The following is a 17176-nucleotide window of genomic DNA, read 5'->3' as shown; positions in this document are numbered from 1 at the left end:
CCATTTTATTTTTGGGAGATAATAATAATTACACTAATTTAATAGAAATTGATTTTTTTTTTCAGGAAAAAGACATTTGGGAAAATAACACCATTTGTTCCAGAGGTTAATATAATGTTTTTAAAGATTTTATTATCCAAAAAAAGGAAATATAATTTTTCATTATTTACTTAATTCATTCTCTTTTTTCATTTTCTTTATTAAAACAGTGAATGTACCTTTTTGATGGAAATAAGGTCAGGGACAAAGAGCATTAGGCTTACTCAAATTTGATATTTTGAAGGATTGTACACTTCATAGTTGTAGAATAATTTAATCTACAATTTTGGATTTATTTCACGTACATCACATCAAAATATCAAACAATTTAATTTTATTTCATTGACCGATCTTTTATCTCACATAGTAATTACTTGGAATAATACTCTATCTAAACAAAGCCAAGCTTGTTATCTCGGTTGGGGCATGAATTTAATCCTGCCCTCTTCAATTCAGGTTTCATGAAAAGACCAATCTATGAAATGAGAGAATGGTAAATCAACTAAAACTTCATTCTCTTTTAATTTCTCTATCTCTGTATTCTGCATGATAAGCATCCATAATAAACTTTCCTTTTTATTTATTTTTTTGATTACAACACATGAATATTGAAAATCTTTAAAATGTTACACAGACTACAATTTAACAACTCAAAATCATTTCTTGGAACAAATTGCACCTTGTAGTAAACTGTTTATTCTATGTGGACAAAGGTGAAGTTGTTTACTAAAGACACAGATTCTGTACTTTCTGTTTTCTGGTCAAGTTCTTGGGAACACAAATATTTTGTACATCACAATCTTGAATTTTCACCCTGAGTGAACTGCTGCCTCAAAACCCTTCTCATAACCTTGTTTGTTGCAGTTCTTGGAAGGGAAGGTAGGGGAATGATGTTTGAAACCTGCACCATTGGTACATTAGTAGGAAATACAACTGGTAGTAAGCTTGTCACCACCAATGTCCAGGATTTTTACCTTGAATAAAGGATTCAGTTTCTTCTGCAGTGCTGAATTGAAGGACTGCATCAGCGTATTTATGTCTGTTGTGGAGCTGTCTAGATCCTTGAATACAACGGCAATCGCCAGTCTCTCAGGGCCGCCACCAGGAGGAGGCACCCCAACAGCTGCTGTCTCTACAATATTGCCATCTACTGCATTACAAATGCGCTCTATCTCCACTGAACTCACCTGAGAACATAATGTATTTTAAGCCAACTAGCACGAAAGGAAAATCATTACCCGAGTACCTTGATTCTGAAACTAGTCAAGAGCAAAGATGCAAGAAAAGTTGAGATATACATGTAGCAGTAACAAAATAAATCTTAGTATAATTCAATTGTATGAGGCCAGATGGAGACCTTGATGCCACCAAGGTTCATTGTATCATCAGCACGACCATGAGCATGATAATATCCTTTAGAGGTACGCTCAAATACGTCCCCGTGCCTTCTTAACACCTGTATAAAACGAGCAAAAGGTAACAAAAATAGATTTACAACCTGCAAGGATGGAGAAGTAATATAATTCTTCAATACCTTTCCATTCCAAACTGGCATTCCCTTGAAGTAAACCTCATTGTGGTCTGCATTCAGAAGAGTGCTTGAAGCTCCAAACATGGTCGGACCAAGGGCCAACTCTCCAGTGCCCGCAACGTTAGATGGCTACCAGAGATGGTTAAGAATGTTAGATTTTAGGCAAGGTCCTATAAATTGTAACAACCTTGTTCATCATGGAATTTATAAACCAGCAAACGTGATATAAAATTCTACTTTTTTAACTTGTGGATAATCTTAAGCAGACAAAAGACTCGAACTGTTTCAGTTTATTCCGCTTTTAATGATGTGTATCAAGGAGGAATTATGAAACTTCACAGTAAAAACATAATACTCCCCTTCAACAATTACAGACTTTAATAGCAGATCCTGCTACCTTTGTTAACCTTCTCATCTCTCCCCTCTTTCTTGCTCTCAGACAACCCCCCAAAACCACAAAATCACCATAATGTCAATTTTCATCTATAAAATATCCAATTTGGCCCTGCCAAAAAAAGCGCAGTTGCACACATCAAACAAATTCAAATCGGGTACTATAATTGAACATCAGAATATAGAAAGGCTGCATGCTCAAGTTGAATCAGCTGATATTTTGACCATGAAGAGTTGAGGTTAACTCCTGCTTACCAGAGGATAACCATCTTCCCCAAGAATAAACAGACTACACCCCATTGCTGCAGTGCTAAAAGCTGCCAAACATTGAGGCTGTACCAAGGAACCAGAAATAAATCCACCACCAATCTCTGTACCACCACAATACTCAATAACAGGTTTGTAACGAGCTCTTCCCATCAACCATAGGTATTCATCCACACTCGATGCCTCCCCAGTAGAGCCAAAGCAACTGTTGAAGTGTCCATAAACAAAATTGAGCTAAGGAAACCAACTCCTTTATGAATGAGTGATCTCAGAGGTGCTACCTAGACTTACCGGATGGATGACAAATCATAGCTAGCAGTAGAATTTTTGGTCTTCCATGTCCTTACAATGCTTGGGATCACGCCTAGCATAGTCACTTTAGCATCCTACACAAATTGCATGAAATCCTATAAGCAGAAGATGACAAACATGTTTCAGAAATTACACAACAAGACAATTTGTGAATTTAAACTAAACCAAGTGAGAAAAGGTGCAGGCAAGACACCAGACACAGATTTACAAGTCAATTACTGGACTGTTGACCATTTTGTAAATCATACGGTCTTTAAACTAGTCAATCATTGTATAAAATTAGGAGACTGCAGCTGTACATTTTCTTAATTCTCATGTGACTCAATCAATTTTCCCACTTCTAGCATCAGTCTTCGAACTATGAGTATAACAATTGGTTCCTTCCAGCAACCAGAAACAACCATGAAATTTATTATGCACAGCTCCTTACCCCAGCTATACACGAATCTAATTCCTTAACCAAAGCCATGGGATCATAGAAAGATTTTGAAAATCTGAACCAGACGCCTGGCTTGAGTCCATGCCTTATGATAGGTACATATTTGACTTGAGAAGTGGAAATCAAGGACACTGACATATGTAAAGCCAACTCAATCAATTCCAAACTATAAATGAAAAAACAAACAGCTCAAAGTTTTCCGGTACAATGGAAATTAACAGGTCATTGAACTATACAAAATCAATGAGAAAAAAAGTCCAACCCTAAATAATGGTCTCTACCTGTATAAACTTGGCAAATCCAGAGCCAAGAGGAGATCCATTATATAAAGCCATGGAAGCACTATTCAGAAGTGAAGCATAAACTAGCCAAGGACCCATCATCCATCCCAGATTAGTTGGCCAGGAAACAATATCTCCTTCGCGGATATCCATGTGGCACCATCCATCAGCAGCAGCTTTCAGAGGTGTAGAAACAGTCCAAGGAATTGCCTTGGGATCACCTAGAACATAACATAGTATGCTAAGCATCTAGTCAACATCTTATCTCTCAACTTTTTCCACTGCATTACAACATGAATAACATATTTTGTTCATCAACTGTTACTTTGTGGCAGTGTTTCTGTTGCTGAATAAAGTAATTAAAGTTAAGCTTTATGACATACTAGGTAGCAAGTCCACTAAAAAGCATCAAGATGGGAAAACAGGTTCCTCTATGGAAGAGAACAAGGTGAAGAAGAAAGAGAAGAAGTTGATCTTCTGACCATAATTGTGGACAGCAACACATTTATTCTGGTACACATCCCCCAAAAGACAAGCTGACTTAAAACACCCTTATTCTATAAAGAACCATGGAATCACTTAATTTTGTGTGTGTGTGTGTGTGTCACAGAGAGAGAAAGAGAGAGAGAGAGAGAGAGAGCACTAAAGTAGAAGACAAACAAACTTCAGATCTTGATATTAACTGATTTCTGTTGTTGGATATCATGCAAGTTACTACCTTGGTATATACAGGACAGAATTTTAATTACCAGTTGTTCCAGAAGAGAACAGAATATTTGTGAATGCTTCGATTGGTTGCTCAACAGCAACAAACTCAACTTCTCTGCAATTACAACAATAGCAGCAACTGTAATAGTTCAGAGTTTTACTTGGTAAGTAAATAAAATGGAAATTGCTAAACTACAATACTTTCTCAATCCTGTTAGCCATTAGTTGGTTCTTATATGCATGTAATCTTACATCTCCAGCAACAAATGATTGAAAAAATAGTTTGAGAAAAATTAACAAAAGCCCCAAAGATCTCTAAATGTTAATTGTAGCCTTTGAAATAAGACGTGCCAAAATATTTAACCACATAATTAACAATTTTCTGTCTCAAGTGACAGGTCAGAACGTTTTATTGCCTCAATGAGCCAAAATATTTGAACATTGAATTCAAATTAAATCCAACCAAACAATGGTAACTTATTCTCTTTTTGATACTGTCTCACAAGATATGAATTGAGAGCAGACTTGGTTTTGTTTCAATTGCGCTTTAGAAACATAGTAAAGATATATCCCCAGTGCTCCACGAGAGCAGGTACTTACTTTGACCCTTCAGCCCTGTTTAGAAAATCCTGCCAAGAAATGTCACCAGCACGTAATTTCATGCTGAAACTGGAATCTCTAGTAGGAATTACAATTGCCATAGGAGCTTGAGCATCAACAACTCTACTGCAGAGTCAAACACATTTATGAGGAATAATAGTAAGAAAAGTAGGAAAACACAAACAAAGAAGTAACAGGTCACCTGTACAATGGTATTTTTCTATCACCACGGAGAATGAGATCCTGGGAAAAGTCATTGGCTACATTAAAATTATGCAAGAAAATAGGAATCCCATAAAACTATTTAGACTTGGAACAAAAGGAAAATGAATTGTAAGATTATCCAGAATCTGAGATTAGTTCCAAAATGTATAACTCAGAAGTCATCTTTACACTAATGTTACTCAAAATCTCCAAAATGGAGGTGTTAAGTTTACTAGACCTATCACAGGGAGAACAGTTATGCTGCTGGGATAACAAGTGCTTAATAAAATAAATTACTAACAGATTACAAAATTATTGTGGAAAAGCCTGCTGCATCCCCTTTAACCAATCTTCTCTGTTTGTCCTTATCATACTGTGGTAAACTAAAAACTGTTTTGCAACAAATTCACTTTTATGACCATTGACACAATAATTTCATCAAACTCCGCTACCTACTAGAAAACAAAAAAGGTCTGTTCAGATCAAGCACATAATTCAACTAAATACAACAAACTGAAGAATGATCTTTTAATGGTCTCACCTGAGTGAAAATTGCTTTGGCATTTGATAACTCGAGCCTCGTAGATATTTCACTTGGGGCAAAACTATCAGCAATTGATACCACTACATAACCAGCTAGCACAATGGCCAAATAGATCACCACAGAATGCGCATCCATGGGCATATCTATAGCAATTGCAGATCCTTTATCCAACTCCAGTCTTTCAAGTGCATATGCAACTAACCTATAGAAGAGTTGCTAATAAGATATAACATTACTGATACTTCACTTGTGACAGATTCTTTGCAATGTATAAGCTACATATAGACATTACTAATTTTCAATTCTGAACTATTCACTATTCTTTGGTACAAAAAGCTGAAGTTAGGAAACAAAACATCTCTCAATCAATAAGGAATCTTGGTCTAATTCACGGCAGCTTTACAGAAAGATGGTATGTAAGAATAACCTATGCCCAATCTCAACACATGGTCCCCTACCAGTAGCCGCAACCTCAATTCTAACAAAGCAAAGACTTACATATACAACTGGAGCTTAACTTCTACCACTACATATAATCTTCAAGTGCAAAAAGCAATAGAAAACCAGCTACTTTAGCCCCTGTAGAACCAAAGTAAGTACTTGCACATGATGTGGTGCCTTTATACACTCTTCAAGTAGCTTTTTTAGCAGTCAGTTCCCATTCTGCTAAAGTGAAATATTTGTCCGTGTAATTTCATTGCTGGATTATGTAGGGTTGCCACTAACAAATTACAAAAAGTGCTCCAAGTATTTTGTTTTTCCATCCTTAATCTTCACACCATGTGCATTTACCTCCTTCCAGTGTACAATTAGGTATTGAGAGATTTATAATCCTAAACATTCTTCTTCCAAGGTAATAGTTCATACAAGCTGAATGCAGGATGGCCTACATCCTATGTGAAGTTTGATTTGCAGTGATACTACAAACCTCTACCTTCTGAAATAAATCCCAAGGAAAAGCCTCAATATTCGATTGAATATACAGAAGAAAACAATTCAGAAGTGAACTGATAAAGTGAAAGAACAATAGCATACCACACTCTTGAGCGCAACTCCATGAGAGTCATCTTTTGAAGGGGCAATTCATCATCTCCTTCATCACGCCATAATATTACAACATCATCCAGATTCCTCTTTTTATTTACATTTAAACAATTCTTTGCTGGATTTATGTAGGCTCCCGGAAGCCATTGACCACCAGGACAAGACGAATTCTCAACTAAAATACGTTCAGGAGAAACAGAGAAAGATATATTCATTTCATCAAATATAGCTTTCCAGTATACCTGAGATCCACAGGAATACAGGAAGAAAAATAAGAATGCACACGTGCCTACACAAAAAGAAGAGAAAGGAAATTGACAATGCAGGAGCCAAGGATTTGAAGGTTAAACGATGCTATCAGAAAGCATAAAGTCACCTCTGGGTTGGAAACTGAAAATTCCTGAAAGTCAGAAAAGCTGGAAATAGGGTCTCTATATTTTGATCCCAAAAACTCTTTTCCACGGCTTTCCAATAGCTGTCCAACATTCGTTAACTTTGCATTGTTCCTGAGTCAGAAAAAAATAGTATTGTCATTAAATTTTCTGAAATAAAAGAAAAGTAAATGATTCTCTAAATAATTTCAGGATTGGAGCACTGATCCAACATTATGGATAAAAATTAATCTTCAACCATTTGGCCTCCAAACCTTGTAAACTATTGAAACAAAACTCACTTCAGCTTTCAATATATTCCTTCCATTCTAACAATAACCTCGTTAAGTCAACAGACAAGGATTTTATTATGAATTTCAGGATAAGGTAGTAATACACAGCTGTATTTAACTATCAGTCTATAATCAATGGCCTAGATGTTTTCTAAATTGTCGACATCAAAGTCACACAAAATTTCAATCTTTTTGTTTTCTAATCGTAGCCAAAGTGCCATTTAGCCAAAAAAAAAAAAATGCAAAGAATCTATTTTTACATAAATTTCCGACTAGAAGTGTATTCAACTGCTTTATATAGCTATAAGGCTGTATCAATGACCTTCCAATTTTCCAAATTATTGTCATCAAAGTCACACAAAGTTTCAATCTTTTTCTTATTAAAAAATGCAGAAGAAGATTAAAAAAAAACCCAGTCATTCTTTATCAAAAAATTCAGCGTAGAAGTACTAGTGTGATGCTACATGCTACTATCACCCCACAATCAATAACCACCTCCAAGTTTCCTAATTTTGCCATCAAATCATCCAAAGTTTCAATCTTTTTCTTCTCTCATCACAACAGATGTTTCACTAACTAAAATATTTGCACAATCAATAAACAATACATGCATCTCTTCACATGATTAAAGATACCAAATGTTCATCAGAACCCACAAAATTCCAAGTCATAAGAAGCATTCAAACAGAAACAAAGGCAATACGAAAACATACGGGTCAGGCAACCAAGCGGGCGGGTTGGGTCCGAAATCCTTGTAGCAGCCATGATACATCATCTGATGGAAAGAGAAGGGAAGGTCCGGGTTTAGAAGCTGTTTGGAGATATTTTGCCATGTTTGAGGAGTGGCAGCTCCGCAAGTATGAATGATTTCTGTGAGTTTTTCCTGAAGTTGTTCTGCTTCTTCTTGGGATATACCCAGAGATACAATATCAGAGATGGTGATTGAATCCAAGGCTTTGTAATTCTGAGCCATCCTTTTCTTTTTTTTCTTAACTAAATTCTCTTATAAACTGATGACATTCCAGAAATTGAGGATTCACCTACGAATGTTTGCAGTATTTGTGTGATAGAGTCTACTGTTTACTCAAACAGGTGACTGATAAGATTTTTTTTTTTTTGGGTCCCCAGGGTCTGAGTGACTAAAAGAGTAAAAGGTTGGCTTACTGGGTTTTTCTTTTCTTTTCTTTTTGTTTTAACATAGTAATAAGGTTGATAATTAACTTAATTTTGATAGAAATTAAGGTACTAATCCACTAAGTTTAATTGCAATTTCAAAATTAAGAGGTTCTAGTCTAGTAAATTTATATGCAAGTTCACCCTGTTCCAGAACATCTTGGCTCTAGACATCTGATTTATAGTAACGAGGGATAATTTCAGAAACCTCCCCTGAACTTATAGTTGGAGTAACAAGATCAGCCCATGTCAGAAAAATGAGCATTAAAAAAATATTTTGAGGAGTGAGATGATATTTGTGTTCCACATATGCCCTTTTTGCTTATCCACAACTTGAGCTAAAGCAAAAGCAAAAAAAAAAAAGTAATAAGTTGAACCAGATAGAGACAAATGCAGATGGTTTCTTCAAATAATGTTACAATGCTATTTATATTTTTTTGTTTTAGCTATTAGACATTTATTTAGCTAATATGATCATTCAATTAATTGAAACATACTTCTGGTGATATAAAAAAAATGTATAGTTTTATAATTTGAGTGATTAAAAGTATAAATTTTTATTAGTTAAGTCATAAAAAAATATTATTTGAGTGATTAAAAGTATAAATTTTTACTAGTTAAGTCACAAAAAAATTTTCACTATTTGGGTAATTGAGTGAATGGCAATTGCAGTTAAATAAATAATGTAACGATCAAATAACCAAATTCTCAATAGTTTAATAACTCTTTTTTGCAATTTTCTCTGTGTGCTAGATACTTTAGTTGAGATTTTAAAAAAAAAAATATTAATTCACACTGTAGTTGGTCGAATTTATTCAACAAGCTTCGTTTGAATACTAGAACTTAGGTAGATCCGATTTTCAAAAAATTCAATAACCCAAATTGTGTCGCATCACTTTATGAGATAATGTAATATACAATTTACGTCATTGAATTTTTGAAAACCAAATTTACCCAAATATAAGTAATGAGTTACACTAGATAATTGTCTTACAAAAAAAAAAAAATGAAATACATGACTTTAGAGAAAGGAAACACTAGTGCTAAACTCTTCATTGGTGATTGTACTACAAATAAAAAGTGTAAAGTGGAATAGAAGGTATATCATAAGTTATATCAAAAGTTATATCTCTATTACTCATTTAACTAATTCTGTCAAAAATAGCTTCAAATATATCATAAGTTATGAGGGTATATCTGTCAATTCATCATCAATGATATCACAAATAGGGTCCAATAATCTGACAAGGGAGGTATCTGATATTTTGCAAAGTTCAGGGGAGGTGAGTGAGACTGTCAGAAACCTCAGGGGAGGTTTCTGAAATTATCCCTAGTAACTATTGAATATCTAATTGGGATAATTTCAGAAACCTCCCCTGAGGTTTCTGACACTTTCACTGACATCCCCTGAGGTTCTCAAAATTTCACTTACCTCCCTTGCTTTTGATTTTGTGGTAACAATCCAGTCCAAATCAGATTAAAATATTATTTTCATGTGTGAGAAGGTATTTTTATTCCATAGCTACCCTTTGCAGAAGTTGTATTAGTAGAAGATTCAAAGAAGAATAAATGATTTGGACTAATTAGTAAAGTTGAGGGGGGGTAAGTGCAATACAAAAAATTGCATGCACCAGATGTGCCATGCAACAGTTATTTGGCAGATTTTGCAACGGCTAGCTGCAAATTGCAACGGCCAGAAGGTTTGCTGTTTCAGTAGCAATAGCATATAAAGCAAAGCAACTTAACTACCTCTGAGGTTTCAAGCTATTAACATTCTTTGCTACTAATTTGGAGTGATAACAAGTGCATTTGCTGTGCTACAATTAGAGCTCTGAGTAAAAAGTTTTAGCTGCAACCATGGCCTCTTCAAGCCATAGGGGAGAATCATGGAATTCACCTACATCTTTCTCCATTAAAAACAGGTTTTGCCGCTGTAATCGCAAAGCAACCGTAATGATATCAGAGAGTGAAAGGAATCCAGACAAGTTGTATTTCTATTGAGAAATTTCCAACTTTGTGATGAATTTTAAAAAAATTCTACAAAAGGGGTGATTTTGGGTTTAATTTCCGTCAGGGGGGTCTTCGCATTTGTGAATTTCACAAATGCGAGCTTACAAGAGCTCGCATTCGTGGAATGCGAGCTCTGGTTATTGAGCTCGCATTCCACGAATGCGAGCTCTTCTCAATTTTTTTTTTTCCTTTTTTAAGAGCTAGGGAATTATTTCTAGGAAGCAAATGCGAGCTCTTATCTTTTTTATTTTGGTATTTTTTGAGAGGTAGGGAATTATTTGCAGAAAGCTTCTAATTTTTGTTTTAAAAAATGTTGCAAATATTTAAAATTTTGCAAATAGCTCGCATTTGTTAAATTTGACCTGCAAAAATTGTATTTAACTTTTTTGTTAGATTTCGCATTTATAAGTATGACTTGTAGAAAATTAGATTCAAATTTAGATGTATTAGGGTTTTAAAAATATTATATAAGTGATAAAAATTTTATAAATTGTAAAAATAAAATCAAACTGCTTGGATAATTAAATGTTATATTTGCATAAGAAATAATACAATAATCATACTAATGATAATACAATAATATTGGTGTAATAAAACTGCCATTAATTTAAATATTTACTTATAATGCCCAAAGAGCCTAATTACCAATTTTTTCTTCTCGCGCTCAAATATAACATTAACCCGCATGCGAGCTAACCTTGAAATAGAAAAAACACAGAATCCCGCTTGCGGGTTTCAGGAGTATTCGGATATTCTCATATGCACCTATGCAAATCGAACCAACCGGATATCTTATCCGTATCCCATTTTTTTTAAATAAAAATATTATAAATTTGAAAAATAAAATCAAATTTAGATGTATTAGGGTTTTAAAAATATTATATAAGTGATAAAAATTTTATAAATTGTAAAAATAAAATCAAATTTAAATAATTAAATGTTATATTTGCATAAGAAATAATACAATAATCATAATAATGATAATACAATAATATTGGTGTAATAAAACTGCCATTAATTTAAATATTTACTTATAATGCCCAAAGAGCCTAATTACCAATTTTTTCTTCTCGCGCTCAAATATAACATTAACCCGCATGCGAGCTAACCTTGAAATAGAAAAAACACATAATCCCGCTTGCGGGTTTCAACGTTATTCTGCGCTTCGTGTGTTTGCTTTTGTTTTGCTTTTGTCTTTTTTTTTCGAAATGGAGGGTTGGCGGTGGAGCTTAGTACGAGAGCTCACTGAACTCTAATAGGTTTCTAATTAGGTTTCTAATAAAGACTTCGTTCGATATGTGATATTTCAGCCGAACTTCGAATCCATGGCACTTATTACGCGCTTAAGCCACCTGTCCACATTAGCAATCAAATGGCTTGATATCAAGAATTCCACAAAGGTAAATTACCTAATAACCTTGCAAAATAGGCTATCCATCTTCCTTGAGTTCATATAAAAACATTATCCTAAATACCAAAAAGGACAAGCTTGAATTCCCAATCCCACCTGTGTACATAAATTGTTCTTATTTGATTGAACTTCTTGTCTTGTAACAAATGACTCCACAGACATTTTCTTGCAAAGTACGTAATTTGAAGTCAGGCGTGTAATCTTGCATGACAAGAATAGGTACGTAAAGAATAAGAAAATTCATTATGTAACTTAAACATAAACGGTAGTAATTAACCCCAACTACTTGGGATATATCTGTAATTTTGGCCCTGATGACGTCAGAAAAGGGGCCCAATTTTTTATCAAGGGAGGTAAGTGAAATTTTGAGAACCTCAGGGGATGTCAGTGAAAGTGTCAGAAACCTCAGGGGAGGTTTCTGAAATTATCCCTATCTAATTTCTAGAGAAGATGAAGATCTTCACCTATAATGCTGGCTTTAAGTCTTAATTTTGTGAATTTACTTTATCACAAGAATTATCATGGTTCTTCATGCACACATTCTTCTGAATGTTGCGGACAAATCAGGGAAACCATTTTTTGTTGTGTTTGATTGATAACGTAGTACCACCTTTTTGTCTGTTCTTTCATTTGGACAGCCTAGTAATCAGTATTTTGCCATTTTCCACCAGGTAGGTGCAACTAACACGCCATCCACGAGTCATGATTTATGAGTTTGTTCCGTGGGTTTTTTGGCCTGCCAACTGCCTGATTAGCTTTCATTAACCCTCCGCACCCCCTGGAAGAAGAGGGGGGTTGGGGGGGGGGGGTGTTTAGGGGTTTATTTGAAAGCCATTCAAGCAATGGTAGTACTGCCTACTGCCTAGTACTACATTTACATGAGCTTTGGTAAACTTGGTGTAAACCCCAGTCACAAATTTTTGAGAGATGAGGCCACTCGGACACTTGTAATTTAACAAAAGCTGAATGACTTCCCTTGGAACTTAGAAGGAGTAGTTGTAGGCAAGAAGCAGAAATTCTAATAAGACTTCATTGAGCATGAAATGATAAGTTACTATGATGAACAAATTTTACAGGAAATTACTCAATTTACAAAAAGCGTGACCATGAAGAACACCACACTAGGATCATGGTCTAATCGCGTTTGCAAGCCCAAAAGGAAGTCAATCAGAACTTCCCGGAAGCAATTTGGCTGAGCTTGTCGTACCTAAACGTCTGGCAGAAGCAGGGATAATTCTGGATGGTGATATGACTTCAGCAAAGGATACATTGTAAGAATCTGCTCCTAGCCGACTCTGCAACCACCCTTTGCTTCCAGAGAAGCCATCAGCCACAACCCAGGTGTTCTTGAAGCCAAGATTCGTAAGTGTTCTTGCAACTATCTTAGCAGCATCTGAGTACCTGAAGATTTCATGGATCAAAAGCAGCTCAGTGATGGAAAGATCATATCCAGGCGCGCAGGTATGTATGAATTGCCAATGTCTCCCTCTATGCAATTCAAACATGTTTGAGAAGTTCTAAGCAAGGATAGGAGAAACTTACGAGTCCATGATGACAATGTTGGAACCTTTATTGATCTTCTTGAGATATGAAATCTTTAAAGCCACCAAGTCAGCTTCTACTTTCTTTACACTTCTCACTAGACTTTTTAGCTTGCTAGGTAATTCTTCCAATCTGGCACAGTCATGGAAATGTCGCCTTATTCCTAGTCATGAAACATTGCTCACAAGTACTGATACTTTTCTTTTTTTCAATCAGAATACGATTTTATCACAGAGAATAGAATATCAACATTCTGAAGCAGTAAAATCATTTTCAGACACTTTAGTTGCACCAAGGAAGACCGTCTAATGAGCTAGTAAATGGAAAAGAAAGCAGCCAATTACTGAAAAACCTTGCAGGGTAATGTTAATTAGGGGCCACATAAACTAGTGGATGAAGTAATAAGTATAGTTTACTTACGGAATTGAGACAATTTTGCTTTTAGCACTTGATGGAAGGCGAGGAACTCCAGCTTTGTCCTTATCCTTCACAGGTCTAATATCAATCAAAATGTAATTCTTGGTAGACATTAGATCCAGTGTCTGAGTAGGAGTCAGATCACCTGTATAACAATATTTTCAAATCAATATTTAACTGATAGTGATGCCTAAGTGCATTCAGACAGCACATTTAAAAAAGTACCAGATATCCTTATCGACTCTTTCTTTCAAAAAGCTAGGATGTACAAATAGATACGTTGATGAACATCAATGAAGTTACTACAATTTAAGTGACCATATACCATTGGATGCACAAAATTACAAACATCTCCTATTATCTTACCAAACATGACTACCTAACAGTAACTGGCAGCTATTGGGCATGATTAAAATGGTGATTAAGAAAATATACCACCCTGTCTAGAAGACTTCTGTTAGAAGACCTGTCACCTTAATTTGTAGAATGGAAACATTGCAGAGTTCTAAGGTGAGATATGATATATGTGTCAATTTGAAAGGAAGGAGGTCATTACAATCTTTGGCACATCACTGTGAAATCCCTCCAACCATATTTCTCAATCAAACTACTTCCCTTAATTTGTCTTTTTCGAGTAAACTCATCTTCCAATATTTAACTTCACTTTCTGCCAAATTAGCAGGCTTTATCATTAGAAATTGCAACATCTAATATGTGTAAGCACAATTTTGAATCAATTTCCTTTGGAACTCAATAATCTGCATTCACCTCCATATGGGAGAAGCGCTATGCTAGCCATGCCAACCCTTTACTTCTTATTTCCTAGAATCAAGCAGTCATGATTATAACAACTATAGCACTATGCATGCTTCTATTGCTTAATAATTTGAGTTATCAATTAGTTTACATGGTCTAACTAATTGAATTTGGTTGTAAGCGTAACGAGCCCTCCAGATACAGATATACAACAGTCAATTTGGTTGTAATAGGGTCAGCTGATAAGATGGTTTCCACAGCAGATGAGGCTACAGGAGGAAGCAGGAGATACGCAAAGAATAGGGCACCACCAGCACCTACAATTGTAATAGGGTCAGCTGATAAGATGGTTTCCACAGCAGATGAGGCTACAGGCTTGGCATCTTCAATCACTTTGGTAGTTTGTTGTGCTACATCAGAAACCGTCTGCAGTAGAAAGAAAGTCATGCACTTTTCTGAGTCCATGCTATAAAAACAAAAGCTCAAAACAATGGAACTTTACTGGAGATCATTATCTAAGAACCAGGGAATGGTTATTAATTTATCCAAAACAATTACTTGAACTATGTTGCAGCAAACAAGAGTACAAAAATGCTAGAGAACCCCAGGTAAGTGATTCTAATACCAATTGTAGGATCAAACGTATTATTGAAAGGAAAAAAACCAAATTGTTAACTAAAATCCCAATAGAAAGGCAACTTAAGATTTGTTTCAGAGTAAAAAGGAAATTAATGGACATTCATGTTGTTTACTTGTATACTGAAATAAACGGACAAAGTACTCTGAATGTTCTTTTGGTGTACTGTAATTGACACTCATTTACTATCTTTGTTTGACATTGAACCTAGAGCTAGAAAGAACACTAACTAAAACAAATCCTTATCTCAAACACTAGCAATTTCTAGCCATGTACATCATCTCTTTCCGTGTCATCCAATTCTAAACCCAGAAAACTAAGCGTAAAGCAATGTCATGGTCCATTGCAAGATATTGAATATTCCCTCCATCCCACCATCTTGATCCATTCATTTCCTTAAACTTAAGATCAAAAGAGAATACTTTAGTCCAAGTCAGTCAACAAAAATGGTTCAAAATACAGTGACACTCCTCTTTCCCCCATTTTTCCTCTTTCAGTCACCATATGAATTCAGTTAAAGTAATCAATCTATGTGAACCAATAATATGAACCTCAATAAGCTCAGATAGCGACAATAATTGCAGAATTTCAAGTGGAAAGATAACTAAACCTTAGCTGCAGTTATCACAGGCTCTGTGTCAATGCCAGAGCTCTGAATTGCCTCTTGAGCTTTCTTAGATGCCTCTGAAATTGCAGGGGAAGCAAGCTTCAGAGCTTGCTCTCCTGCCTGCTTTAAAATAGGCAATGCAGCATCAATCCCAGGCTTCACAACTTCAACCGCAGCACCAATCACTTTCCCCGCGACATCAAATATACTCGAACCCACATCTTGAACTTGATCAATCGCTGACTCCACCTGAAAATTTCAGCAAAAAAACACCTAAATTTTCATGAAATCTGCAGTTCCTTGTGAAGAATGTGTCAAAAACTTGGGGGAAAAAAATCCCAAATTTCACCAAAAATTGGCAAACATGATCATATTGCATAAAAATATGTCAACTATGGTTCTAGAAAATGCCAATCAAAACATAATGCTAGAAACAATAATTAGTAAATACAAGAAATTGTAGCAACAATATTCCAAGAAAATGCATTGAAAATTCCAAAATCAACTAAAAGCTTTAAGAGAGTTCTCTAACTTTTTACCTGATCGAGAGAAGAGACTATTTGTTCCTTAGGGAGGCTAATAGCTCTAGCTTCATATGATGGAGCTGAGAAGAGTGTAAGTATAGATAGAGCAGTCGAAGTAGGGAGTGAGACTACTAAAGGGTTGGACTTAAACTGATTACTACTTGGTGGGATGTTGGTAATGGGAACAAAAGTTTTGGACGGTGAAGAAGAAGATGGAAGTGGTGGAGGAGAAGGAAGTTGTGGTCTAGCGGTGGCTGAAGAAGCTCTGAGGGCCATCACACCTTCAGCCTCTTGCCACCGCTCCTTCAGTCAGTCAGTGTGTGTTGTGTGTGTGTTTTGATCGGTCGATTGGTTGGTTGGTGGGTCGGACAGGGATTTGTGGTCGGAAGTCGGAACTGGAAAACGGTCAAGTTAATGCTGATTGGTACATGTAATCCTACCTGGCAACTTTAGTTCCAGCTAAACCACAAAAATCATGACACGTGGAATTAAGGATGAGAGATGGACACCCCTCGTCCAGAAACAAAAGTTGGCTGTATGCTGCTCATGCTGAAGTACAATTGTACAAGGTTAGTACATTAATATTTTATTTTTTCAGTTCCCACGTACATTCTTTAAAATATATTCAGGTGTTATATTTTTTAAAATATAAAATTAATTATAAAAAATAAATAAATACAAGATGGTAAATAATATTAAATATAAAATATATAAATATAAAAAAATAATAATTATTAGTATGTATGTATATATATATATATATAGTAAGTTAGACGAATAATATGATGTTAACAGTGCTTAGGGCACCTGTTAAAAAAATCATGTATTTTTTTTCTGTAAAGGAAGTTTGTTCATTGTTTTATAGCTCTTTAAAATGTTACTAGCTGTTACATTGTGAAAATCTTAATTACGAGCCATTAGGATAATGGTTCCAGAAGGTAGTTCATGCATTACCATACTTAGCCATTAAACACGTGAAATCAGTAGAATCTTCATTTCACTTTACTCATTCCTTACCATGATATGGATGTTTGTTGGAGAGAGGGTTGGGTTGGGTGGTACGGGGAAGAAGA

General features: G+C 35.4%; 2 protein-coding genes across 4 annotated transcripts; both read right to left on the bottom strand.

The window, feature by feature from the left end:
• Positions 1–595: 595 nt before the first annotated feature.
• On the bottom strand, positions 596–8181 carry LOC140005976 (probable acyl-activating enzyme 17, peroxisomal). Of its 3 annotated transcripts, none has more exons than XM_072047395.1 (14): positions 7740–8181; positions 6739–6868; positions 6354–6604; positions 5316–5520; positions 4773–4813; positions 4571–4696; positions 4012–4109; positions 3263–3483; positions 2522–2616; positions 2219–2435; positions 1574–1699; positions 1397–1495; positions 1014–1226; positions 596–940 (listed from the first exon to the last, which is right to left on the bottom strand). In XM_072047395.1, exons 1-14 carry the CDS (start codon positions 7997–7999, stop codon positions 833–835), a joined length of 2190 nt encoding a protein of 729 aa, XP_071903496.1. In that variant the 5' UTR covers positions 8000–8181; the 3' UTR covers positions 596–832. The 3 variants fall into 3 exon arrangements, with proteins under 3 accessions (XP_071903496.1, XP_071903497.1, XP_071903498.1); XM_072047396.1 differs by having other exon boundaries at positions 4012–4085; positions 7740–8179; XM_072047397.1 differs by lacking the exon at positions 7740–8181 and having other exon boundaries at positions 6354–6651.
• A 4435-nt stretch (positions 8182–12616) lies between these two features.
• LOC140005975 (calcium sensing receptor, chloroplastic-like) lies at positions 12617–16479 on the bottom strand. Its single transcript, XM_072047394.1, has 6 exons — positions 16119–16479; positions 15583–15828; positions 14575–14761; positions 13583–13733; positions 13163–13294; positions 12617–13021 (listed from the first exon to the last, which is right to left on the bottom strand). The coding sequence occupies exons 1-6, from the start codon at positions 16377–16379 to the stop codon at positions 12784–12786; spliced, it is 1215 nt and encodes a 404-aa protein (XP_071903495.1). The 5' UTR covers positions 16380–16479; the 3' UTR covers positions 12617–12783.
• Positions 16480–17176: the final 697 nt, after the last annotated feature.

The sequence above is a fragment of the Coffea arabica genome, chromosome 4e, assembly GCF_036785885.1.
Source record: "Coffea arabica cultivar ET-39 chromosome 4e, Coffea Arabica ET-39 HiFi, whole genome shotgun sequence".
In the NCBI taxonomy this organism is placed as follows: Eukaryota; Viridiplantae; Streptophyta; class Magnoliopsida; order Gentianales; family Rubiaceae; genus Coffea; species Coffea arabica.
Note: the sequence above shows the minus strand (reverse complement) of the source record. Positions and strands in the feature narration are given on the sequence as shown.